The 16,853-nt window shown below is 36.0% G+C and overlaps 2 protein-coding genes across 2 annotated transcripts in view; both read right to left on the bottom strand.

Moving 5' to 3' along the window:
- The window catches only part of LOC142351748 (WD repeat-containing protein 19-like), a 378,166-nt gene that overhangs the window by 314,810 nt on the left and 46,503 nt on the right, over positions 1 to 16,853 (bottom strand). The gene's annotated exons all lie outside the window — the stretch shown is intronic.
- LOC142351567 (centrosomal protein of 120 kDa-like) overlaps positions 7,612 to 16,853 on the bottom strand; it is a 30,381-nt gene continuing 21,139 nt past the window's right edge. The window contains exons 11-14 of the mRNA XM_075403659.1: positions 13,780 to 13,951; positions 13,037 to 13,153; positions 11,988 to 12,115; positions 7,612 to 8,196 (exon numbers count right to left, since the gene is read on the bottom strand). Of these exons, the coding sequence (XP_075259774.1) occupies positions 7,971 to 8,196; positions 11,988 to 12,115; positions 13,037 to 13,153; positions 13,780 to 13,951 (643 nt within the window). The 3' untranslated portion in view covers positions 7,612 to 7,970. The remainder of the gene's footprint in view (positions 8,197 to 11,987; positions 12,116 to 13,036; positions 13,154 to 13,779; positions 13,952 to 16,853) is intronic.

The raw sequence follows: 16,853 nt of genomic DNA, 5'->3' as shown, positions 1-16,853 counted from the left end.
TGTGTAGATTCTTCATATTCGGTCAGATTCTAAAATTACTGCTTCTAAACTGGAGGCTCTTAAGCATAATACCAATGTTAGCTAGCAATAGCTTTAACGAACTTTGAAAACCTAATGTACTATGACTTAATGACAGGGCTTAACATGTTTATCCTGTTTCTTTTGACTTTGCTCTTTTGACCTTGCCGTATTCACTACATTACGTAATTCAAAACGTGAAAGAATTTAAAATCCATTCAGTTGAAACAGTGAGTGAAGTAAGTTAGAAGCCAAGCGTAAAAATTGTGACTCATGTAAAACAGAAAACGTGATCAAAAGGTAAAGCGAATTTTAAAAAATCAAAAGGAGAGTGCCTAAATAATAGCCGTTGAGAGGCTGACGGCGGCTATTAAAAAGCAAACTATTAATGCAAAAACCCAGGGTTCCAAAACTAAAATTCTTAAAGTTAAACGTACAAAATGGGAAAATAAAAGCTAACAGAAGCGTTTTCTGCCCTTTAAAATCTAAGAAAAAACGATTGCCAGAAAGACCTGAAACAATTTTTAGGAATGGAAATAGCTAGAAGAAGACACCGATCCGTGAAAGTGTATTATTCTTTCAGCTGAACTTTTCTTCAATTTTTATCAATACTTCGGCTGCAGCCCTTGGATCACCTTTTATAGCACAATTTGTATTGTATTGTTGTCAATACTGGCTCTTGACCTGCAAGCTGACACAGAAGTGATCCCTTAGAGCCCGAAATTCTTTTAAATAATTTTAAAAATAAAAATTGCGAAACTACCAGAATTATTTCGGTTCTCAGTTGATAACAGGGAACATATATAACAAAACTTCATATAAAATGAATTGTTCATTTGAATAAGATCTATATGAACTTTCGAATAAAGAGAAATTTTCATTTGGATAAGATCTAAATGAACTCAAATGTTGAGGTCAAAAATTTCCTTGAAAACGCCTTCCGGAAAGCACTCTATCCTTCCCATGAAAATCAACCAACCACTAACTTATTATCAAGCTACTGAATTAGGACACCCAAATTTCGAGCTGTTCGAAATTCAAAATCCAAGAAGTTGCACAAAACAAAAAGAAGAGCTGCAGAAAATAGGCACAAGAATTGTAGATCACCCAAAAGTGGTCTCTACCTTAACTGCAGCAAAGTTGACGAAAAAGCACAAAATCTGAACTGAAGTGTCGTCGAAGGTTTAAATATTATCAAAGCAAAAATTTTCGACATTAGTCAATTGCTAAAACCTGAGAGCAAATTACAAATTAGCATTAGCGGTCTGTCAAAAAAAAACAATTGATAAAATTGAAGCTGTGCTCACTTTCTGAATTAGTTTTCAAAAATAAAGAGGAATCTGTCAAATATTGTTGAATGCTAAAACGATGGCTCCAAACACAGAGATTACTGGTTGGTCAGAACGTAGCCGTTTGTTAAGTTTTATTACAATTATGCACCATTAGAAGATTGATAAAATGAATGAAAAAATTGTTGAAGTTTGCTTGATGGATTCAAAACGGCCCGCGGAAAATATTTATTGCAATATTGGCTAAATTGAAGTCGTACAAATTGCTCTCCAAAGGCTGGCGGGGTTCTCTATTCTATTTTTTGTCTGCTTCAGTCTGGGAGAAATCATTTGTAGGGGGGAGGCAAGAAGTTCACTACGGCCTGGCCTTCAAACGATGCTATTATAGATCAGCTTCAGGATTTAAGAAACCAGAAAACTTTGGGGCGTTATTCATTTGGCATCGAGTATTATAACGCCACCAACTGAGTTAAGCTTATTAACATTGTGACGAGGGGAGCACTTGCATGACTCAAGCTAAGCTCCATGAATTGCCCTTCACGCCATGAATTGGTGCCTCCTCGACATTTCCGATGAATCGCATAGTTAACAGATTAGTATGGCTCTCCGTGTTCAAGCCCTCAGCTCTATCTCCTTAACGCGTTTTTGAGGACAAAAAGTCAAATGGTCAGAAAAAACTTGGATCTTTTCCGTTTGTGCCCCCCCCCCACCCCAGCTTAATGCGCGCATATTATTTGCAACCCCGATGTACGTGCCATAATTTTACATAATGAATTACTATGTAATGACACGTGCTCTGTAAGTGGGGTGCGCATAACGTATTGGGTGTCGGGGGTGGGGCACAAACGCAAAAGATTCAAAAACTTATAAAACAAGGTTCGGTAGTACGAAAAATCACAAGGCCAGCAGGACTAATATTTTTGCTACAAACTTCGTTTGAGATCAAATGATAACAAGGAGGCTCGTTAATGTGCGTTCGCACATAATATTCCGACCCGCGCTCATCTACATTTTTGAATTAACTGTCTTTTGACTTACATTTTTCACAAAGCAATAAACAAAAGTAGACGTTTGAGTTCAAAAAGACCGTTACACAACCGAACTAATCATTGAAATAAATAATGCCATGCCTCATTACAACGAGGTCTGCATTAGAAATACTACGAGAAAAAAACAACAACTACAAAAAAGCAAAAACAAAAGTTTCACGTCAAAAATTAAATATCTAATTTTAAAAGCCCCTAGTAACAACGTCAGATTACAAATAGACAAAACTCTAACTACACGAATTTAATTTTTCCAAACTGCACAGCAGATGAGATTTTTCCTTAATGAGACTAGGTAACAATACTACAAAAAACATAAAGAGAAAAAAATATAAAAATATAAAAATCAATCAACATTTTTTAAACCGAATAACTTCAAGTCTTAAAAATCATTAGCTTTTAACGAATTAATTCTCAATAAATTTACAAGAGTCATAATGAAACCAATAGGACCTGTCTTTGGTTAGACAAAGCCATAGGAACCGACTATAGATGCAGAAAAATTACAAACATTGGGAAAACACAAATTAGTGAAGCCATTTAAATCATTAGCTATTATCTGAATATTATGTATTTTTATTTCAATTTCCATTTATACTAATTCAGCTAAATATATACTGAATGAATAAGTTAGTACAATTGGACCACATTTGAAAATCATTGGGATCTGTTATAACGCGATTATGCTAAAGGAAGAGAAAAAGAAACAAACACACCACTCATATAACTTTTTATGAAAACACATTGTCCAACAAACAAAACATTAGTTATGTCATAAAATCAAAAAACATGGTAAATTTTAAAATACATGGGACCTCTCAATGATGAGAATACGCTACAAGTTAACGAAAACAACAACAAAAACTGAAAAAATTGAAAAATCCTTAAAATCTCAAAAATGTATAATATCAACTTGAAGACTAATCGCTATAAACACTCTTCTTCGGATAAACAGTCTTCTTTATTCAATTAATCCTCACTTACAAGCTTATGAGACCGGTCACCATTTTACGGCTACCTAAAGAATAAAAAACAGGCCAACACAGGCTAAATAAAAAAAACTTGAGCGAGGAAAGCAATGGGATTCTTTTTTAAAAATTGACTCCAATAGAATTTGACAAAAACCGTAGTATCAACGCCATTAAAATCAATAGCCTTCAACGGGAGCTAATAAAATCGCTAAGTTATGCCTCGGTGAGAAAACGAAAAGATGGGATGTTTGGGATTCATAACTCATCAATAAAACATTACAAAAAGTCATTGACTATGAAAACAACAAAAGCAAAATCCAAAAAATTGGTAGAAAAGTGTGGAAGCCATTTAAACCATAAGTTTTTCTCTGAAAACTTTTTGTATGATCCATTGAATGTCTTCATCTCTAAGTCAATGAAACTATCAATATTAGGATAATGTGTTAAGATTCCAAAAGGAACAAGAATTAAGAAAAAAGGATCCAAAAAGTTTTAAAAAAGTTATGAAAACTCGTGCATCGAAGTCATAACACCAATAGTTAGAACATAAAACCGCTATATAGATTAATTTTGGTTGAATTATAAAGGAAAGTTCCGGCCATTACTGAGACTGACTTACAGTTCACAAACTAAGGGTTAAGATCGTTTAATGTTAAAAAAATTCTCGGAAAATCATTTTTAAAGTGTTAACAGCCACTAAATCCAATAGCTTTTAACGGAAGCCAATAAATACGCTCAGTTGTCCATTGATTGGACAAACAGGATATTTCTCATGCATAGGTAATCGATAAGACATCACAATAAGTCTTATGACTATGGAAACAACAACAAATACAGGCAAAAACAAAAAATTCAGTGGAAAAGTGGGCGAAGAAAGTGTTGAAGCCATTTAAACCATAAGCTTTTCTCTAAAAACTTTGTCCAAGATCCATTGAAAAAATTCTCTATGTCAATGGGAGATATTAATATCAGGAGAATGTGATAAGATTTCAAGAGGGACCAATAAAACGAAAAAATCCAATTTTTTTAAATAAAATTTCAAAATTTTGTATCAGTGAAGTCATATAACAAATAATGAGAAGATAAAACCGCTAACCAGATCAATTTTGGTTGAATTAGAAAGTAAGGGGGTCGTATCATTACTGACGCCGACTTACAATTCACAAAAATAGTTTATGATTGGTTAATGTTAAAAAAATTTCTCGAAAAACCGTTTTTAAAGTTTTAACAGCCTTTTGCTCAAGATATGTTCTCTTAATGCTCATCATGAAACCTATTGCACAAGTTTATGCCATAGGACATCAAAATTTAGTAAATCCTCAAAAAATCTGAAGTTCAATTAAAATTCAGAATCGTAGCAAAAAAAATACGAGCGATTCTTTGAAAACGAACTTTTTGTTCATTGGACAAAACTAAACTGTGAATCAGGTTTGTCATTAACGGAACCTCGGGATGATAAGCGGCTAGTCTCTATGATACAAGAGAAAACAAAAAAATATGATTGTTTTTTTAAAAAGAGCTCTCAAATAGAATTCGATAATTTTTTTGATTGTAAACTTCCCTGAGACCAGAACTAATCTTTTTTATCGCCTTTCGTCCATTAGGAACTCAATATTGATTCGTTGTGGCGTGAAATGTAATTTTGAAACAAAATTTTTTTATAAAAAATTATCTTAATTTGAAGAAATAAACTAAATTACACATAAATTACACTAAAAGTCAAAAAAATATCACATGTTCACACAACATTTCAATCCTCGATAACTCCTCGAAAAGGAAATTCAAAAAAAATCTTTTTAATTTCGAATTCTAGGCTGGATGAGCTTTTTAAAGATACCACTCACAATTCTCTACGATGAATATATCGATCGGCCAAAATTGACTGAACAAAGAAACCCATTTGAGCATATAGTTCCTCCCCCCCCCACAAGTGGGGTCGGAACAAATATAAGTTTGCACCCGATAACTAAACAGAAATGAGTCCAGTGATGAAACAGACGGCTGAGAATCATTTATGAACACTTAGAGAACAATTTTGCAACAAGCAAGAGTAAATGAACTGCTAAATTTTCACTCCTTGACCACCTGAAATACACTAACCTTGTATCCAACAAACTCACCTTTTGCAATTTTCAGTCCATTCTTTGACAAAAAAGAGCAGGCAAAATTGACCAAATGACACATGCAAGCGCATAGAAGAATAGTCTTATACGGTTTTATAGTCTTATATTGGAGTGTACGAGCGTCTGATTAAAAAACACACATTTCGTGTTTGAAAAGTATAGACTTAAAAAAAATAAGTTTCAGAACAGTTCCGAACAATAATTTTCGGCCATTACTAAATATATTCAGTCTGGAGTCTGGCAATACAGAAAATAACTTTTAAAACCCAAATGAACTTTTTCAATTTGAGTATAGGGTCAAAAAAATTTTAAAAAAACGACTGGGGGGGGGGGGGGGGGGTAAATGAAGACACTACGGGGGCTTCAAATGACCTCATTATTATTATTATTATATACCACTATAACCACTAAAAGTTTAAAACGAAAAAAATACTCCAACTTCGGCGCACCTTTCATTTGACTTCTAGTAATGAACAGCCGCCAATTGGGTTCAGCTGCTGACACTTGTAAATGAGAGTGAAATTTAAATCACGCAAAACAAAAAGTCGAAGTGGTAAAAGTCACTCGAAAATTCAGAACGTTCACAAAAATTTTGCATAAAAAAGAACAACACGTTTACAATAATTGCACCAATCTTCGTTCGAGAGCAATTAAAAATAAGAATCAAACTTTCGTGTCACACAATCACACTAGCAGAAAGTAGTAGTCAAAGCCATAGAAGTCACATGAAAATGTGCCTTATAGTATCATCTCTCGTGCAACGGGTTCTAACATGTCAGACAATTTAATTAACATAACCGATTAACGAGTTTGATTATAGATTACTAACATTTCAAATCACCGAAGATTAAATAATAAAAAAATCAAATGCTGAAATAGTTTTAAATGATTACCTATTTCATTTAAACAATTATCAGATTTTAAAACAGATTGGAAACGAACTTTTTTGCCAGAATTGAAAATTCAGGTCGACAATAAACGATTGCTCTAATAGTTTAAATCGATTAATAATAAAACTTTTTCATAAAGATGTCAGAACGCAAACAAAAACTGATGTCGGAAGAATTGCTCTTGAACGACAGGCGAGGCAATTTAATTCAGGGGCTGTAGCTTAGATCAATTTTTCTTTAAGGGTGCAAAAACAATTACCACGCCGATATTCGAACGATTGACCTCCCACTCCCTGACCAGAAGCACGTCCCACTCAGCCTTTTTTTTGCTATGCTGCAATCGATTTCATTTTAGCAACAAGCTTTACTTCGGAGTGAGAACAATAGAGATCACTCAAAAATGAAGAACGAAAGCGTCACTTGAGAAGTCAAAGAATGTTCTAGAAGAAAAACTCAAAATGGTCAAGCAAAAAAATTGCGTAAAAAAGACAAACACGTTTACAATAATCACTTTACTTCGTTCAAAAGCAATTTAAAATCTGTTGTCGAGAAGCTCAAACTCAAAATACAATGTTTCCTTCAATCCAAGAAACTAATCAATTTTACAAAAAAATTTTGTTGATGTTGAATCACAAAACATCTCTTGCACTCGGATTTTCTCGGTAACATTGCTATTGTCACAGAAAAAGGAGTCACATAGGTTTTGAATGCATATCAAAACAAGTTTCTAATCTTAGGCCCCAGCATCTAAAACGTTTACTTTTGTTAACGATTGCTTGGGAAAAAAGTTTGTTGAAATTGAGCTCAAAATGAATGTTGAACATAAATGGAGTGTAAAAGTGCGTCAGCTGACCTGAAATCGGAACGAGGGATATAAATGATGATTATTTAAAGTCAAATCGTGAAACCTCGAAAAGTCAATTAGGTAGAAAAAAAAGGCAAAAGAACACCATGACAAAAAATTCTGTATAATTGTGCTTGGGAGCAATTAAAAACTTCATTTAATACAACCTAGCCATCAAGTGTTTGTATAGATAACGTTTACGCAAATTTTTCAAACAAATCGCCCAATAATTAGAATTATGAACAAAGAATTCCGCAGATTTTTAACTTTTCTTCAGATATAAGTCTCTTTGCTAAATCAGTTTGAAATTACAAACTTCCGATACAAACTACTCACTAAAGTGAAGCTATTCTATTTTGTGAACCGAATGAGATAATAAAACGGGTTTGTAGCAAACTTTAAAAAATCTAGCAGCTAAATGGAAAGAAACTAAGGTGGAAAGGCCTTCAATTAAGTCACAGAAGTAACCAAGTGCATTATCAAAGAAAGTCTGTACAACATTTACACGAAGAAACTAGAGAAACGAAAGTAAGTAAACAACTAGCTAAAATAAACACCTCAAAATTGATATTCAATTAAGGCACCTTTAAAATTCACTCACCACAATTTCTGCAAACTGATTAGTTGTACAAAAAAAAAAAACAAAAACAAGGAAAGCTGTTAGTTTGAAGAGAAATATTTGTACATATTCACACGGATGACATTCGAAAGAAGAAAGCACGCCACAAACCGATAATGGCATGTACTTAGACCAGAAATTCTAGAACATTCTTGTCGATAAAGGTATGCTCAAGACACTTTCGCAGCAATCGCGTCTCTAATTTGTTTGTCCAAATCCGCGATGATTTTATCCGAAGAGTTGTAAACACCTGTTCTCAACAAAGTGTCCCGTTCTTCGATCAGACGAGTAACGTGGCTTTCTAACTCGTCATTTGATTGGTTGAAAAAGTCAGGCGCCGTTCCATCACCAGTTAATGGTTTGCTGGACTTTCCAGAAACTTGCATGTCTTTGAGCCTAAAACAGAACAAACATGCTTAGACAATCTCTGAAAACGTGAACTTTTGACTGTATCGACTGATACAGGTTCCATCGATATATGTCTTTTGATATTAAGTCATGTCTTTTAGATAAAATCCTTTAGAAAAAGCATGTCTTGTAATGCAAAGTCACGAATAAAGAAAAACGAAACAAAAATCATTTGATGTCAAATAAAAGCAGACATTTATAATTTCAAAACAATAAACATGGAGAGGAAAATAAACAGGGTCAAATGCCACTAGAAATTTGCGACTAGTTTAAACAACTGAAGAAGCATAAACATGGACACAAATAATTTCCAATTCTAAATGCAGTGTTTTATAGAACTTTGTACGTAAGATCGATCTACGCAATCTGTTATCGGCCGCATCACTACATTTTACTATATGCCAGAAATATATTTCACGAAATCCGCATTGTTTATTAAATAGTTATCTCTGAGTGATAAAAATGGCATATCAAATTTGCAGAAATATCACAAAAAATTAGCTGGCATATGTTCATTAAGCCGGAGAGTATAAAATAGTCGCTCGCATCTGTATATGTTTGATCGCCTTTGATGCTTACTCTAGAAAGATGGTTCCTCACGTTGAAAAAAAGAACCTTCGACTTCAGCGTTCTGATATTGAAATAGTGAATAATGAAATAAGAAAACTTTTGCAGTGTAAATTGTATAGAGAAAGTAGTTCATGCAAAACAATTATATCCAATGAGATGTCTATTTTCTTTCTAACGTAGAATAATTTTTAAACATTTTCCTGTCAAAGAAAAATTGCTAGCAGAGAGAAGTAATTATTACAACCATGGCAAGAACGCTGTAATAAAAAAATTGGAAGAGCATCACTCCTATAACAGTCAATTTCTTCCTCACGAGGAACCGCAATTTGCATTTGCTACATTGCTTACTAAGTTTTTGAGTGACTGATGGCCAGATGTGACTTGCGAAACTTAAATTAGAGTCCACAATGACGCCAAGGTATTTTTTAGCACTCACTACTCTTTATATCTGTTCCAATTAAATGTGTATCTAAAAATTTAAACCTCTGTTTGGAAGCTCAATTGAACTCAATTAAACTCAATTGAGGAACTCGACAAATTAAATCCAGCCACGATGATGTAGCACCATTACCATAAACAGCTGAATTCTTCTCACAAAACAGGATTTAAACCAAGCGTTGGAAGGACCGCCAACACCAATACTTGTCAGCTTTAATGAAAGTATGTTGTTCAATGACGTCGAACGCTAATTTCAGACTTAAGGCAAAACAGATTTTGTCTTTTTTATTCTCCCAAAGAAGTCAAAAAAGGCGTCAAGAAGGTTTGCTTCTAAAAACGTGTTGCTCAGAGTAGAGAATATTAAAATGCTCTAAATTGTGGATTCGACTGAAAATGGCTTTCTCAAATATCCTACCAAAGATATCATCTGTCTGTAGTTAGATTCTTAGAATTGAGATCCCTCCTTGTGAATTGAGACAACTTTGGCTTTCTCTATATCACTCGGGAAATATTCCCTCTACAAACCATCTGTTAAACAAGTGAAATAAAGGCGGAACAACTTCAGAGACCGTTATTTTATACGTGATCGTCTGCTCAAGAAAACTTATTCTCAAATTGTCTACTTTAATTGTACTTTGGTGCAGTAAAAACTGATTCACTTCAGTGAAAACATAAACCGACAAATGTCGGAAGAGTTGCTCTTGAACGACAGGCAAGGCAATTTAATTCAGGGGCTGTAGCCTAGATCAATTTTTCCTTATGGGTGCAAAAAACCTTTACCCCGCCGGGATTCAATCTACTCACTTCCCGATCTACAGCCACACGCACTAACCACTGCGCTACAAATCACTTACCTCTGCTTTTCTGCAACCGATTTTATATTAGCAACACGCTTTACTTCGGAGCAATAGAGATCACTAAAAAATGAAGAACGAAAGCGTGAAAAAATCACTTGAGAAGTCAAGGAATGTTCTAGAAGAAAAGCGCAAAATTGTCAAGCGATAAATTTGCAAAAAAAACCATTAGGCTCAAATAGCGGAACTAAAAAAACCGCAAACAGAAATTTAGGTTATAAACAGAATCCTAACAAAAAATTGTCGAGAAAAACAAAGAAGTCTTGAACTCCAACTCTAGTTTCATATTTCAGAGAGGCAAACAACCTGAAAACAATAAATAAAAAAACATCATTTAAAACTCGAATTTATGAGTAGCCCCAACAACAGTCGTCTCAGAACAGTACTTTTCGGCCCGATTTTTGTTAAATTCAAAAAAAAAAAACCAGCAGATTGCAAGAAAATAGCAGCAATTGCGTCGATTGGGCTTTCGAATGACCGGCAAGCGGCTGGCCTCGTCAGAAGCTAGCCACGGTTTAGTGAGGCTAGCTTTAGCTTGATTAAAGTGGCGATGTGAGCGCAGCGGGGGGGGGGGGGGCTGATTGGGGCAACAGAAGGGAGGTGGTCTGTGGCTGCATGGGGTCCTCACGGGCTGAACGATGAGCAGGTGTGGAGATGGGATTGAAGTGAGGGGCGTTGTGGAGGAGAGGGTTGTTGGGGGATGGTGGGTCAACCTTTAAGAGCCGCTTTCACACCATAAGTCTCCAAAACCGTTTCTATGAATCCCCAGCTAATAAGCTAAATACCAATGAAAGCTAGCAATTAATTTAAACACAGCCAGCAGATTGCCGGAATAGCTGCGAAAGAATAGACCCGCGTGCCGTATAATAGAGATAGAACGAGAGACAGATCTAAATTGAAAAATCAACGCCGCTCAAAAAGCTAGGTAAAAAACATTCACCGAGAAATTAATAAAGCTTGTTATAATTCATTCCGTAGAAACCTATTATTAGGGACCTTTACTGCACATATGAGTTTCTTTGACCTTAAACAAATTCAAATTAAACAAAGTTTTAAAGTGCAAAAGTCATTTTATTGAGTGAGGCAAGTCACTTGTGATCAAAATCTAATCAGGCAAAAAACTTTTGATAAAGAGAGTGAGAAATGACGTCACGCGCGCAAACGCCGTTAGTGAGGAAGAAGTCATTCAGAAAAATTGACTTTTTCAGCTTTGCCGTGTGAACAAATGTAAAACAAAAAAGAGCGTCAGACGACGAAACAAAAAAAAACAAGAGCACCGCAATATAGTTCCGCTTAGCTTACAGCTTCGCAGCTATAAAAAACTTTGATAACGTGCACCATGACTTAATGAGCGGGCTTTATCGGTTAATCCCGTTTCTTGCTCTTTTGACTTTGACTATATTCACTACATTGCGTAGTTCAATGCGTGAAATCCATGCAATTGAAACAGTGAGTGAAGTAAATTAGAAGTCAAGCGTGAAAATCGTGACTTACGTAAAACGATAAACGCTATCAAAAGGTAAAGATAATTAAAAAATAGGACATCGCCTAAATAATAGCCGCTGAGAGGCTGACGGCGGCTATTAAAAACGAACAAATTTTTAAAGTGCGAACTATTTTGATTCCATTTTGTTAGACATACTCTTGTTTCACAATGAAAGGATACATGCGCCAGTATCAGCGCCAATAAGCATTAGAGATGGTAACTAAGACTTATAAGAACAAAGTTCAAGAAGCGGGCATATAAAATTGGGCTTTAACGGATTATCCTGTTTCTAACTTCGATTTCGTTTCTTGATAGTGATTCTGATACAAGTTTGTTATCATTTTTCAAAAATCCCAACTCAATAGGTTTGAATATCTGCCCGTTTAACATTACGCCTAATAATTTAAGATGAGTGAAATTAATTGACAAACTTTGTTATTTCCTGTTTGAGCTCTTCAATCTCGTCTTTCTCTTTGCTAGCCAGTTTTCTCTCTTCAGCTGCTAAATGAACCAATCGCATGTGCTCCAACTGTTGCTTCTCTTTCCTCAACTCTGCCTCCTGTCAACAACATACGCTTTCAAGACTTTGAACTGATCTTCTCCGTTTGTGCCCCCAAGCTTAGTGGGTTCATATTATTTGCAACCCCCCAGACGCACGTGCCATATTTTTAAGTAATGATTTACCGTGTAGTGACACGTGCTCTGTAAATGGGGAGAGCATAACGTACTGGGGGGGGGGGGGGGAGCATAACGTACTGGGGGGGGGCACAAACGGAAAAGATCCCTTTGAACAATAAGGCTGTCAAGGACACTATTACTTTTCGTTAAAAGCCCGGCAATTGCAGGACGAAAAAGACAATCATCTCAAAACCTGACGGAAGGAGTTGACTTCCGGAAAAACCTTTCATAGCAACAGAACAAGCGAAACAAACGAATCAACTTTAATTTTATATTCATAGTACAAAATCATAATGGTCCAAAGGACATTCCCCCTCCCCATGTAATTCAATAACAAAGGCTGCTCACGTTATCATTTCAGCCTCCTCATTGTGTTGAGAAATGTGAGTTTTATTCATAGCTTAGTTTTAATAATAATAAATTCCTTCAGTGAAAAATTTCTGAAGATTTAAGGTCGAAATGAATTTTGTAATTTTTTTGTGGACGGAACAATTTGCGGAGGTTGGAGCCGAAAGACAAATTCTGCTACCTTAGTGAGAAAAAAGCAGAGTTGAGACTTTAGTGCGCAAACACGTGCTATAATTCTTTCACACAGGCCTTTGAGATCAAAATTATTGTTCATATGGTGATAGAAGACAGCTCACACAATCGTTGGATCTAATCTATTCTGTTTGCCCCCCCCCCCCCCCCCCCCCGGCTTCGTGGGGGGGGGGGGGGGGGGGGGGCAGAATAGATCCCAATCGTTACAGCAAAACTAACTCAAAATGGTTTTCAGTTTAGTGAAAATTTAATGATTTTAAACCTGTTGGGATTGCATAGTCTGCTTCAATTTGAACAGTTCCTTGAGTGCCCTGCCCCATTCTTGCTTATAGTGGGCTTTGCTACTGCTCAATGCCTCCACTTTGCGTTCTAACTCGACCTGAAACATTGCATGTGAAAATTGACACAATGGCAATACGTTTGACTATCAATTGTTTTTTGAGGTACGTAAAAGGGTTTCAGATGGTCTCAACTTTAAAACTTTGAACAAAACTGGGCATTAAAAACTTCAGTTAAAAGTGCACATTTTTTTTTAATTTCATCTTTTACAAGTTAATGAAACTATCGACTATATCCAGACCTAGTCTCTGGTCCGTTTGCGTTAGCTAATTTACACTAAAATTTGACAGTTCGGCTCATATTTTAGTTAAGGCATTTCTTACGTTCTCCTCCCCGGAAATGGAAACAGTTGGACGCACCATTCGCGACCACAATTGCAAATTTTATTATATAGCACGCTTTACGCGTAAAAAACATAACCAACTAACATCGCACGAATTGCTCTCAAACGACAGGCGAGCGGTTGGCTTCGTCAGTAGCTAGGCACGTTTTAGTGAGGCTAGCTTTAGCTTGATTCGACTCTTCAACTTTTAGTTTTCTATCCTTATTAGTAGAGAGCAATTCGTTTGAGAGCAATTAATACCACATTTTCATGTCACTTTAGAAAAAGATCGTCAAAACTTTTCTTCGCGTAAAAAAACAAAGTGTTTGTGATTAGCTTCACACCTTTTCCAAAGTGATCACATTCATCTGAGCTTGTAGTCTGACTTCCGGCTTCAGATCCAACTGTTGTTTGAAGTGGTCAAACTCTCCATCCTTCTCTCGCAATCTCTTCTCCACGGCTGCCAAGTCACTTCGAACTTTGCTGAGTTCATCTTCCACAAATTTACGCTTGTCTCTGAAAACGAAAAATAGATTGAAGAGAAAAACCTCTTACAGAGAAAAAACAGTTAGGTGAAAATAAACCAGATTCCTTTCTTGAATTGAACTTAAAAAAAGTCGGCATACATCCGGGCTGTGCGAATGGTACGAAGCACATCAACATCAATTGCTCTCACCAAGGCTTTTCACAATTTGTTGGTTCAAGACTGAATACAGGCAAAATATTCAAAAAAAGCAGGCAGTTTGTCAGAACACAGCTCCATCTTGACGCGTAGCATCAAAATAACCATGAAAAAGCTAAAGAAAAATTGAGGCATAATTTATTTTTTATAATGATCGGCGATGCTCGCAATTGAAAATTGTTTCAGAAGTAATTTGCTTTTTACAGTTGATCTCTATTAACCTGCGGTTTATGAAACATCTTCAATAATTATACTCTTTAAATTGTAGTAAAGATAATCGAATAACTTCAGGTTAATTGCTTGCAACAACTTACAAGGGGTTGTCGTTGGTAGTAGTTAGCTTAAGCTTAGAGAGACTAGCCTCAGAGATCAAATGGGGAATGTGAGGTTGAAGTGGGCGGAGAGGACGTCCAAGCCCCCCCCCCCCCCCAAAAAAAAAAAAAAAAACAAAAAACCCCAAGAATTAAATTCTGCTTCGACATCCGTTCCTCGGCAGTTTTGGTGATCCCCGCACAAAGTAAAATTCGGATAGCTGCTTTGAGGCCGAAACGTCGAAAGCGTCAGACCAAGATCGAGCAAGCAAAAAATCGCATAAAAAGAGAACAGTACTAATATAATTGCTACAAACTTCGTTAAGTCCTTCAAAAGCTGTGCAGAGTATCCATTACAGCTTGAAAATTGGTTTGTTTTTTATTCATCAAGCACAAGAAAACTGCACTCATTTGAGTTGAAAACCTAACACCTGACCTATCTATCTTTGCGGAGTGGTGCAACTTTGACCAACTACGGAGCTAAAAACGGCTATGCAAATCAACAAGTCCTAATTTTATCTGAGCTCAACTCAACTCCAATTCTTCTTATAAATTTTACACCAACCATCGAAACTTGGTAAACTGAACATTGATAATTGTTTTCAGAACAGATGCTGGTCCTATAAAAACATAGCCAGCAAATTGCCGGAAATAAATAGCCGCCGTTGACCAGCATGAGAATTGGGAGGGAAACAGAAAAAGAACAAAAAATACTCAGTGTTCAAATTCTGCAAATTCGGACAGATTCTACAATTACACTTAATTCAACTTTCAAACTGAACGCTATTAAGCATAATACTAATGCCAGCAGCTAACAATCGCTTCAATGAACTTTGATAACCTAATGCACAGATTTAATGACCGGGCGCTATATGCTCATCCTGATTTTAATCTTTTGTTTTTGCTCTTTCGACATTGACTATATTCACTACATTGCGTAATTCAATGGATGAAAGAATTTAAAACCCATTTAGTTGAAACAGTGAGTGAAGTAAGTCAGAATTCGAGCGTAAAAATCGTGACTTATGTAAACAAAAAACTCGATCAAAAGGTAAAGCAAAGTAGAAACAGGAGAGCGCCTAAATAAAAGCCGATGAGAGGCTGACAGTGGCTACTAATAAACGACAATAAAAAAACCCAAAAGGAAAAATTTCTTTCAAATTTTATCCTGAACCGACTTTTTAAAAATGCTATTTAGTTCCCTTTTAAGTAACAACTTCAATAAATCGAACCCTATACACTCGAACCTCTGTCAAAATAGATCCAGTATGAGTCGCATATCTTGCGCACCAAGTTCATCAACAACTGTGAATGTTACGCAACTCTGCTTCACATCAGTGAGAACTTATTTCTTTCACCCAAATTATGTTTGCAGATTTTTTTTTTTGACGTTCATAAAATCATTTTATGCGCACTTTTCGAATCATTGTCCAGGCGACGTAACTTTGATGAAATCACTAAGCATTTCTGACATTAATTGAGAAACACATAGCCCATGTCGAGCCCGTGAGCAAGCGTAAACCGACTAAAGTCGGACAAATTGCTCTCGAATGATAGGCGGGGAAATTGAATTCAGATTAGACTGTAGCCTAGACAATTTTTTTTTACCTGTGTGCCTGTAAAGGAACCAAGTTCCTTTATATTTTATCTCCCCCACACCCTCATTTTCCTCCCCCCACCTACACTTTCATCCTCCAAAACCCATTCATTTCCTAATTTCCATTCCCCCAACCTATTTCCATTGAAGCTATTAATTTAAGTTGATTTTATTGAAGAAGTCAGAAGTGGTTGACATTCACTTTCAATATTATTTATAGTAAGGGAATTCCCGTTGTTAACCACAACTTGTGCCAATGGCTCAAATTATGATGTATTTATAGAGCTTGATTTGCTACCATGGTTGCGACTTTCAGAAATACAAATATTAATGAAAAGTTGTTTTGGTATGCAAGACTTAGGCCGAAGCGCATAAACATTTCTGGCGTATCCTAGGGTCAAAAAAGGACCTTTGAAACTTGCTCAATTCAGACTGGGGAATTTTTGATTTTATAGTGGGGAACTTAGGCATTTGACACTTAGCACATTTAAGCTCTAGTTTGATAACTTCACAAGTTTTAATCAAAAACATCACAATCACGAAAGATCCAACTGATTTTTAATCTGGCTCTAGAAGTGAAGACTGATTTTTGAGTTCTCATGAGAAGGATGCTTGCGTGGGATGCCTAGTCACGACAGATGGGCTAGCCTTACTTGCAGAATTGAAAGTCTTCATTTCGAAAGCCGGATTTTAATAGTCGTCTAGTTATCGTTGGATCAATATAGTATCTTTCCGCATTAGTTCTGAAGGGAGTAGGTCCTCCTCTAGGTGGAATTTAAAAGCACCACTAACACACATATTGACTTAGGAGTAGTTGCAAGGCCTGGT

The sequence above is a fragment of the Convolutriloba macropyga genome, chromosome 13 (genome assembly GCF_964194025.1).
Source record: "Convolutriloba macropyga chromosome 13, txConMacr16.3, whole genome shotgun sequence".
NCBI classification, from domain to species: domain Eukaryota; kingdom Metazoa; phylum Xenacoelomorpha; order Acoela; family Convolutidae; genus Convolutriloba; species Convolutriloba macropyga.
Note: the sequence above shows the minus strand (reverse complement) of the source record. Positions and strands in the feature narration are given on the sequence as shown.